Source organism: Belonocnema kinseyi, chromosome 1 (assembly GCF_010883055.1).
Source record: "Belonocnema kinseyi isolate 2016_QV_RU_SX_M_011 chromosome 1, B_treatae_v1, whole genome shotgun sequence".
NCBI lineage: Eukaryota > Metazoa > Arthropoda > Insecta > Hymenoptera > Cynipidae > Belonocnema > Belonocnema kinseyi.
Window position 1 is genome coordinate 71,830,771 of NC_046657.1, and position 10,199 is coordinate 71,840,969.

At 31.4% G+C, this 10,199-nt stretch overlaps 1 protein-coding gene across 6 annotated transcripts in view; it reads right to left on the reverse strand.

The window, feature by feature from the left end:
* The window catches only part of LOC117168748 (phosphatase and actin regulator 4B), a 326,157-nt gene that overhangs the window by 307,491 nt on the left and 8,467 nt on the right, over positions 1-10,199 (reverse strand). For all 6 annotated transcript variants that reach the window (XM_033354515.1, XM_033354526.1, XM_033354494.1 and 3 more), the window contains exon 2: positions 148-1,083. In XM_033354515.1, the coding sequence (XP_033210406.1) occupies positions 148-436 (289 nt within the window). In that variant the 5' untranslated portion in view covers positions 437-1,083. The remainder of the gene's footprint in view (positions 1-147; positions 1,084-10,199) is intronic.

Below are 10,199 nucleotides of genomic sequence, written 5' to 3' on the forward strand. Positions count from 1 at the left end.
ACGTTGCCATTTACTTTACCTTGATACACTTGTTTCGTTAGTCGTTCATTTGGCATTCTCTCAACATGTCCGAACCATCTTAACCGATTTCTTTCCCATTGTTTAAATCTCAAATATGTCAGAATTGATGAAAAAATAAGTACTTACCAATGACAGTATTGGCGGCGACTTCCTTGGCCGCAGCTGCAGCAGCGGCGGGTCCATTAGCGAGGAAATCGCTCAGCGATAACGACGATGCTATGATTTGCCTCTTTTCTTCGAAATTAAGATAATCCAGACTATTGCTCCGCTGCGGACCGGCCACTATGGTCACAGTCTTGCCCTGGTGATTCTGATGGTGATATTGGTGCTGATTATTTTCATTGTTTCCCGACTTCTCGTTGGAATCGGCGTCCGTCGCCTGCACCAGGTAGACATTGCTCAGACGTATCGACATCGTCCCTTTTTCTAGGACCCTCGACTCCTTTTTCACTTATTGCCAAAGTCGTAAATCCCTTCCAGACATCCTTCGATTCCCTGCTGGCCGATCTCTACCTCATCTTTATGATTGTCAGCATCCTAGACTGATTTTAATAAAACTAAGGGAGGAAAGGACATCATGGAGTTTTTGGTAACACTCCCAGGGTTCTCTGTTTAATAGCCAGGATCGAATTTACGTGTTTCCTGGATGAAGGGATCAAAAGGTTGGTCCCAGAAGAAAGGCGAGTTTGATTTTGATCTCTGGTGTGATTATCGCTCGCATGCCGGCGCTGAAACGATGCGAGGTGCAGGTAACATCGAACTTGACCCGGCTCGAACTCTTGGCACGGATATGCTCACTTCCTCCCTTTGCGCCCGGATTCTTCCCTTTTTCCTTTTCTTCTCTCCGTCTTTTTTCACCCCCCTCTCTTTTATAGACTCGTACAAAACTATGGCACGTGCCGAGTCATTGCACCTCGGAACTAGGGATTGAGTTCGACGCACGACGACATTAACGAGGACAAATCCCTACTTTCCAGCCTCCGCTGCTTTTATTTTCTCACACTTGGAATCACTTGGACTTGTTGGCACACTCAGATTTCTTGGACGGCTGCGATACACACCCTGTTTTATGGAAAGGAGAGATTAGTTGGAAGCTGAAAGACTTTATTCTGATCCACTTGACTCTATTTGTGAGACATTACGTTCTGGCAGAAGCAGACACAAAAATTGAAACGTTCTCGAGAAAAGCCACCCAAGTCGACTTAGGGTTTCACTCGAAATTGCTAAATAGTCTGGAATCCGAAGAGAAGAGTGAGATCCATTTTAGGTCCTGATGATTTGATGATTGATTCTTGTGCAGAATGTTCTACTGATTCCGAATATATCAGGTGCACCTAGCGAATTCCGGATCGTTTTGTTGTTATTTGACATTTTATGTGTTTAGGTAAAACATGTCATATATCTGAAAATTATTCAAGTTTTAAAAATATTTTTCCATATTCATTTAAACAAGTGTGATAGGCACAAATTTGGTTAATAGTGTATGTTGATTTATTTGACAGTTTTCGATAAAAACATTAAAATAGATTTTTAATGAAAAGCCATTTCTACAGCACATTTTTTATCATTTCACAATTTTTTTTCTGGAATCATATAGAACTAGCTGAGACGAAGCTAATTTGTTTTGAAATTTTTTTGATTGCGCTATTGGTTTAGAAAATTCTATTAAGTAGGATGTTTGCGCGTGTGCGCTTATGTGTGAGGTTGAGGTTCAGATTGCAAACCTGCAGCTTCCGAGCCCCGCCCCCCCCCCCCTCGCTGCCTGGCCATTCAATGCTCTTACTAACACTCGTACACACAGAGGTGAAAACTTTGTATTTAATAAGAATTTTTTCAAAACTGAACTATTAGCCGAATTGAAAAATCGTCAAAACCAATTATATTTTTCTGAGTTAGTTCTGTATGATTCCAGAAAAAAATGGTTAAATATCAAAAATGTACTGTAGAAACCTTTTTTTGTTAAAACACTATTTTCTTTTTTTCTCGAAAAATATAAATTAAATCAACATACACTATCAACAAAATTTGTGCATGTCACACTGCTTTAAATGAATATGGAAAAATATTTTCAAAACTTTAATAATTTTCAGAGATATGACATTTTTTTATCTAAACACATAAAATATCAAATAACAACAAAACGACCCGGAATTCGCTATGTGCACCCGATATATTCGGAATCAGGAGAACATTCTGCACAAGAATCAATCATCAAATCAGCAGGACCTAAAATGGATGCTCAAGTGCTCTTGGATCCCAGACTATAAAGAAACTTTGGGGCCGCACTTAAATTACGTAACGGATAATAAACTCTCTCTCTAAGACCCACCCCCTGCAATAAACAGTGAAAAAATAATTCTACCCCCCCCCCCTTACTGTATATAATTTTTAGTTTCAAGAAATGTTTTGATATTTATTGCTAGTACAATTAGACAGGGTGTCCGAGAACTTCATTTTCAAAATTAATTAATTAATTAATTTATTAATTTATTGAAAACCATTTCTTTTCAACTATAAAAGATGGATTTTTAACAAAATACTTGAATTTTCAACAAAATAATTATCCCCCACCCCTCCTGATGGTACGTAATTTCTTGTTTCAAGAAATGTTTTGCTAGTTATTGCCAGTATAATTAGACAGGGCTAAAAACTTCATTTTCAATATTCCTTTTTTTTCCTTAACTTTTTATTTTCCTTGAACATATAATATTTACCTGCATTTTAATCTTCTAATACTTTTAACATAAAATCTTTCATAAACGGAATAAAACATTATTTGAGACACAAATTTCCAGATTTATTAATTTATTTAAAACAATGTCTTTTCTACTATAAAAGATGAATTTTTGACAAAATATTTGAACTTTCAACAAAATAATTAAATTTGTAACATAATAGTGGAATTTTCAACCTAAAAAAGATAACTTCCCAGAATAGAGTGCGAACATTATTGTTAAAAATTCATATTCTGGGGTAAAAACTTGAACTTGAATTTCAAAAATTCACTTTTTCTCTAGAAAGTTCAACACTTTGTTAAAAAATTTAACTGATTTGTAGAAAATTAGTTTGCTTATTTCAAACTAATTCTCTTAAATGAAAATGTAACTTAGACCATTCCATACTCAAAATTGATATTTTTTAGTCAAAAAATTACACTATTTTGTAAAAAAAGGTAGAATCTAGAATCACGCCCATTGTTTAAACTATTTAGGTGAAAATTTATGCTATTTATTTGTCATTCACCTTTTTGTCAGAAAAGCTATACATTTAAATAAAATTCAACTTAAAAGTTAATTATTTTGGATAAAAAATGATAATTGTGGTTAAATGGTTGATTTTTTGATACAAAATTAATTTTTGTAATAAAAAAATTGAATTATTTTGTGAAATATTCAATTGTTTGGCTCTAAATTAACTTTTGTGTTAAAAATTCAGATTCTTGGGGGGGGGGGGGTCAAAATGTGGAGGCAGATTCAACTAGCTGGTGCAAAATTAAACCGTTTTGTAGAAAACTCCTTTTTTAATGAAAATTAATTACCTTAATTAAAAATGTAACTGAACAGAAATGTTTTGTTATGTTTTGCCAGTGGAATTAGGTAGGGTGTCCAGAAGCTTTATCTTCAAAATTCCCTGATTTTTCCACGACTAATTTTTCATTTTCGTTAATCATTAATATTAAAATACCAGCAATTTAATCTTGTAATATTTTTAACACCGAGTCTTTTATAAACGAAATAAAACAGTATTTCAAATAAAAATTTCAAATTGTCAAATTTATTAATTTATTTTTAATTAAAAAAAAATTCTACTATAAAACATGACTTTCTAACAAAATATTTGAATTTTCAAAAAGCTGATTACATTCTGATCATAATAGTTGAATTTTCAGCCTAGAAAGATAAATAGCAAAGAGAAAAGTGTCATAGTTTATATTTAAATAAAAGAAGAGGCAATTTATACGAAAAACAAAGAATTTTTATTACAAAAAAGAAGAATTTTCAAAAAACAAACATATTTCACTCAAGAAAGAAAGAAAAGTTTATCTAAATTGTTGAACAAAAATTGAATTTTCAAACTAAAATATGACTTCAACAAAAAATTAATACCGTTAAATTTTCAACCAAAGACCAAAATCTTCTATCAAAAACCCAAGTAGTTGAATTAACAATTTCAAAAGATTAATTTTTTAACAAAATAGTTAAACTTTCAACCGAAGAGATGATTTTTCAACTAAAAATATTAATCTTCAAGGAAAAAAATGATTTCTTAACAAAGTGATTTAACCAAATCTTTCAAAAAAAATAGTTCAATACTCAAACTAAGTAGAACAATGTTAAACCAAAAATTTGCATTTTCATTTAAAAAAAATTCTATTTCTACTAAAAGCGATAAACTTTAAATCAAAAAGATCAATTTTCAACATATATTTGAATTTTCGGTTAAAAAAGATTTCAGTTGACTTTTTCCGATCAAAATATTAATTTTTCAAAAATAAATAAATTTTTACGGAAAAAAAATTGAATAGTCGATCCAAAAAGACGATTTTTTAAACTAAAAAGAATGATTTTTTAACCGAAGTATTGAATTCTCTTCTATATTGTTGCATTTTTATCCAAAAAGATTAAATTTTTCTTAAAAAAGATGAATTTTTCTTTTTTGAAAAATTCAGAAAAAACAGTTGGAATTTTCATTTCAAAAATCCATTTGACTTTTCAATATCAAAATATGATTTTTTTAACAAAAAATACGATTCTAAGATAAAAAATTTAAATTATTCAGTTTCTTTTGCAATTCCAGCATATAAATTTAACAAAAAAACAGTAGAATTTTCAACCAAAGGTATGAATTTTTAATAAAATTGTTTAATTTTCAACCAAACAGTTGCATTTTTCAACCAAGAAAGATGAAATTTCTTCTAAAACAGAGTAATTAAAAAAAAACCTTAAAAAAATAGATAAATTTTCACCTAAAGTAGATTCCAGTTTACTTTTGAACACCAAAATAATAATTGTAAAAAATAAGTTAATTTTCTGCTAATCAGTTGAATTTTTAACCAAAAAGTATGCATTTTTAACAAGATTGATAAATTTTCAACGAAACAATTGCATTTTTGTCAACGACAAAAATTCTACTGAAACAGTTAAATTTTTAAATCAAAAAGACAACTTGTCAAAAAAATAGTTTTTATTTGTATTCAAACAAGATTTGAGTTGACTTATCAGCAACAAAATATGAACTCTATGAAAAAGGTCAATTTTCTACAAAAAAGAGTTTAATTTTTAAAACAATAAGATGAATTTTTAACAAAAAACAGTTTAATTTGAGACCAAAAAGGATATCTTTTAAAGAAAATCGTTAAATCTTTAACCAAATGATAAAATTTATAACTAAAAAGATAATCTTCAGGAGAAAGTTTTTGCGAATTTGCAAAAATTACGTGCATGAGTAAAGGACCCCCCCCCCCCCCTTAGCTGTTACGTAATTTAAGTACGGTCCCTTTTCGAAATGTCTTTTTACAAAATAAAGGAGACATGCTGTGGGATTTAAAATGTTGCAGAATCTTAATATGTACTTTCAAGTTAATACAAACATATTTTTAAAAGTTTGTTTGACGATTTCGTGCCAAACCCTAAATCAACTTGGGTGGTTTTTCTAGAGAACTACTCAATTGTTATTTTAGGAACACCAAACATAAACTTGAAGTTAGGCAAAGAATTTTTTTCTGTTGAATAGACCGGGATCTTTAAAATTTGAATCACTTTTAAAAGTCAGGTGGATCCGAGGGATTAATAAAATTACTCGGATTTTTGGTGTACACTAGATTGCATGAGATTGCTAAAGATCTTGCAGACTTAAGATTTAAAATTCGGAAAATGATTATTATTCTAAAATAAGCAGTATTACGATATATTTAGAAAATTCGATAACATTGTTGTTAAACACCTTATAGTCTTTTAATTACTTGAAATTTGTTTATATCTTGAATTAGAAATTTTGAAAATTAAATCTACAAATAATCCCCTTTTAATAAAAAATTATACAAAATTTTATAAAACTGAGAAATATTTGTGCTATTTAATACTCTTATGCAGTTAAATAAAAACTTTTAAATTAGGTATCTAATAAATTATTTTTAGTATTAAAAAAAAAATTTAATATACAATCACAAAGTTTCAAAAATAATGATTAGGCTTTACATAGGAATCCGTGCAGAAATCTCGGTCTGGCTCCGATCGGGAATCCTGGTCGGGGCCAGGCCGCGGGTGAAACACACGCCCAGATCGGGGCCAGGTCGGGACACCCGATTGGGAAACCCGATCGGTGCACAATCGGTGCCCGATCGGTACACGATGAGTCTCATTATAATCTATTCATGAATTTTACAAATGGAGATTTAATATAAGTAAACTCGAAAGTATCGAATAGTCCTCTCCTTTAGCAGGCCACCTTATATTTTGAATTTTCAATTAAGTTATTTTAAGTTAAAATTAAAGTACTACAGGTAAGAAAAGAAATATTTTAAATAAGAATTTTAATTTCTTGATAAAAAATGTTGTCTATAAAACTTTTTAACAAATTAAAAAAAAAATCGCAAAAAGATTCCCTACAACTTGACATTTTCGAATGCTTCCAAAGAAAATCAACGGGAAATAACCTATGATTTACGATTTATTAACATTTTACTGTAAATAAATTCAATTTTCTGTCAATTGCATTACTTCTTGAAAAATTCGAGAAGGTGGTTGTGGATAATTTTTTCGCCAAAAAATTGCGCTATCATTTATTAAACCGTTTTATTTTTTTTTAATCGGTTAAGAAGAAATGTAGACCAAACAACTTTTAAACAAAAATGAAAATTTTTGAATTAAATATTTCTGGTTATTTTAAATAGTATTTACAGAATATGCTTTTAATTAATTTTTATTACTATTAATTAATTTCGACCTAATGGACGTTTTTATAAGTTGAAATGTCATTGTTTATAGTGAGAAAGAAAAAAAACTTTGTTTATCATTTTAAACTTCGCGCGAAACCAACTAGATTCCGAATGCGACGCATGCGCAGTTGAGTAACTAGCTCTTGCTGGAATTTTGTGAAAATTTGTCCTTAATGTATTTCTGTAATAAATTTATTATTAAAACAGAATCAAAGTTTCAATAACATAATCGATTGTAACACATATTTTACTCTTATAATTTAAAAACATTACAATTTTGTGGATACTGCAATTAATTTCTTGTCAACAGATTTGATAATTCGAAATCTACATTAAATCGAAAAACCTTGAGTTCTTTAATAATAATTGAAAATAAAAGAACTTGATCAATTTCATCATATAATATTTGACTTATCTAATGGTAAATAAACTAATTTTACCTAATACAATTCAATTAATTATTAATTTATTCGAGGTTAGGTTTCAATTTGCCCGCAGAGTGTAATTACTTACTCTCATCTTCCTCGCACAGGTTTCGAGGTCTACTTGACTGGTGTTTGGTGCCTCCGAACACGTGGCTTACTCGCCTTATGCATTTTTAATCATTGATAGAATATTATAAACGAGTAGTATGTATAAAAATTTCACTGCACTCCCAGAATGGCGTTTCAGTAGGAAATCGGTCTGGCCCGGTCGGGCCCAGATATGGGCCACAGAGTTCTATCGATCAGGGCCAGATCGGGAAATTCGATCGGGGCCAGATCGGTATTACGTTTGAAATCGGGCAATTTCTGCACGGGAAATAGATATCTTTAATCACAAATTATTAGAGTCCAAAGAATAAAAATGTTTCAACAAATTCCGCTCTTCGGCTTTGTTGTCGTTTTTACGGTGCACCGTTTTTTAAACAAAAATCATTAGATTTTAAAGATTCATCATTTTAACAATTTTAGGTTAGGCTGAAGTTGACCAAAATTTAGGGAACACCAAAAATTCACATTTAAAACAAAAATCATTACAATTTGAATAAAAAATAATATATTTAAGAATTTCGGACTGTGTTAATGTTTCTCGTCTACAATTGGCATTTTTTATTTAAAAAAAAATACACTTGACAGAAGATCTACCGCTGAACAATTTTCGGTTATGTTAGTGTTTTACGCCAATTTACAATGTAAAACAAAAATCATAATAATTTGAACAAAATTACCATTTCTGAACATTTTCAGAATATATTAACGTTTCCACAAAAAAGCGGGTTCTTTTATACCAAAATCCAAAATCATTCAATTTTAAAGGTTCATATTTTTTTAAAATTTTAGGTTATGTTATAGTGTTTTATGTACCCGAAATGATCGACACGTGAAGTTGGCACAGCAACTATGAAAAAAACTAGTTTTATCATATGGAATCGTTTCGTGGTGTTTGGTAGCCCACTTTTGACGTTTGGTGGTCAAAATTGAAACAGATATGGAAATTTGAAAAAAATGACCGGCACCCCAAAATTGTACTATTTTGAATTTTGTTCGCATCAATCGCTCCAAAATCGTTTGGTGGTACTTGTCATTGGCGCGAAAGTTTTAAAACTAAAGAATGCCAGAAATACGACAGAAGATTTAAAAAAAACAGAAGAAGCGATTAAACGACCAGAGCTGACTATCGAGAGAATAGACCCAAATTTGAAAAAGCCTCAGTCAGTGAACGGATTAAACTCTAATTCAAGATGAAATTTTTCATTACTGAAATATTCTCGTATTTTATTAATTTATTAAGAATACTGTACTGCACATTACTGAAAACCAACTTCACACTTGTGAAAACTATCTGCATTGCCTATAAAAAATACTACATATTAAAATATTATTGAGTAGAAATAAGATAATTTTTTGTAAAATTGATTCTTTTTTTCTAAATTCTTGCTAATTTTTGTATTTTAATTATTCATTTACAATCAACTAATCCCAAGTGCGAATTGCCGGAGCTGAATACACGGCCCAGTGTTGGTCCAATTTTGGCAGCCAAAGGTCGGCTAAAGTTATTGGGCCAACATCGGCATTTTAATCGGCCCAGTGTTGAGCCAGTGCTGGCAGCCTATATGGGCTTTTTATATTTGCTGATCCTCCGCCGATGCTTGGCCCAGTATCAGCACTTTATTGCGCCAAGTATCACTTTTAGTACTTGGAACCATGTTTCACGAGGATGAGCCAAAGTCTGGCCCAGTGACGACACATTACTGGGCCAAGTGTCACTTTTATCACGGCAAACCATGTTTTATTTAAATCGGCCCAGTTTTGAGCCAGTACTGGCAGGCTTTATTGGCTATTTATATTTGCCGATCCTTCACTGATGCTTGGCCCAGTATCAGCACTTTATTGCGCCAAGTCTCACTTTTAGTACGGGGAACCATGTTTCACGAGGATCAGCCAAAGTCTGGCCCATTGACGGCACATTACTGGGCCAAGTGACACTTTTACCACGGCAAACCATGTTTTACTTAAATCGGCCCAATGTTGAGCCAGTGATGGCAGACTATATTGGCTATTTATATTTGCCGATTCTCTACCGATGCTTGACCCAGAATCGGCACTTTGTTTCGCCAAGTCTCAGTTTTAGCTCCTAATAAATAAATCTTACACGACTTTATTTATTTTTCTTAAAATGTACAACTGCTGCTTTTAGTTTAAAAAACTGTTTCTATATAGTATTCCATAAAAATGATATCACATATGTTATACTAATTCTGTATCATATATTCTTTTTGTAAACTTTGGAACCAGTCAACACAGTACTTTATGTTTAAATGTTTATAATAAGTTATCTTAAAGAGTAAAAGTTAACGTAAAAGCGACAATGGAAATTTGACCCCTTAGTCGACCTTGCCTTAAGGGTTTTGGATCTATGTTGCAACCTCAAAATTCGATTTCTTTATTTTACTCGATAAATAGAATAATTCGACATTTTTGCACTCTGTAGCGATACTCATTTTTTCAAACATAATTATAAATTTATGAAGTAAAACGAAGAGATTAAATTTTGAAGTTAGAACATCGATCCAACATCTTTACACTGAAAAAACTAGTTGGTTGGGACAACTAACAAAGTAGTAGGCCCAACTATTTTAGTTTGTAATATATGCCGGTGCTATTAAAGTGGTTGAGGCTACTACTTTTATTCGCAAGATTGGTAGTAGTTGCCCTTACTACTTTATTTGTTCTCGCTACAACTTTCGATGGTAGGTACT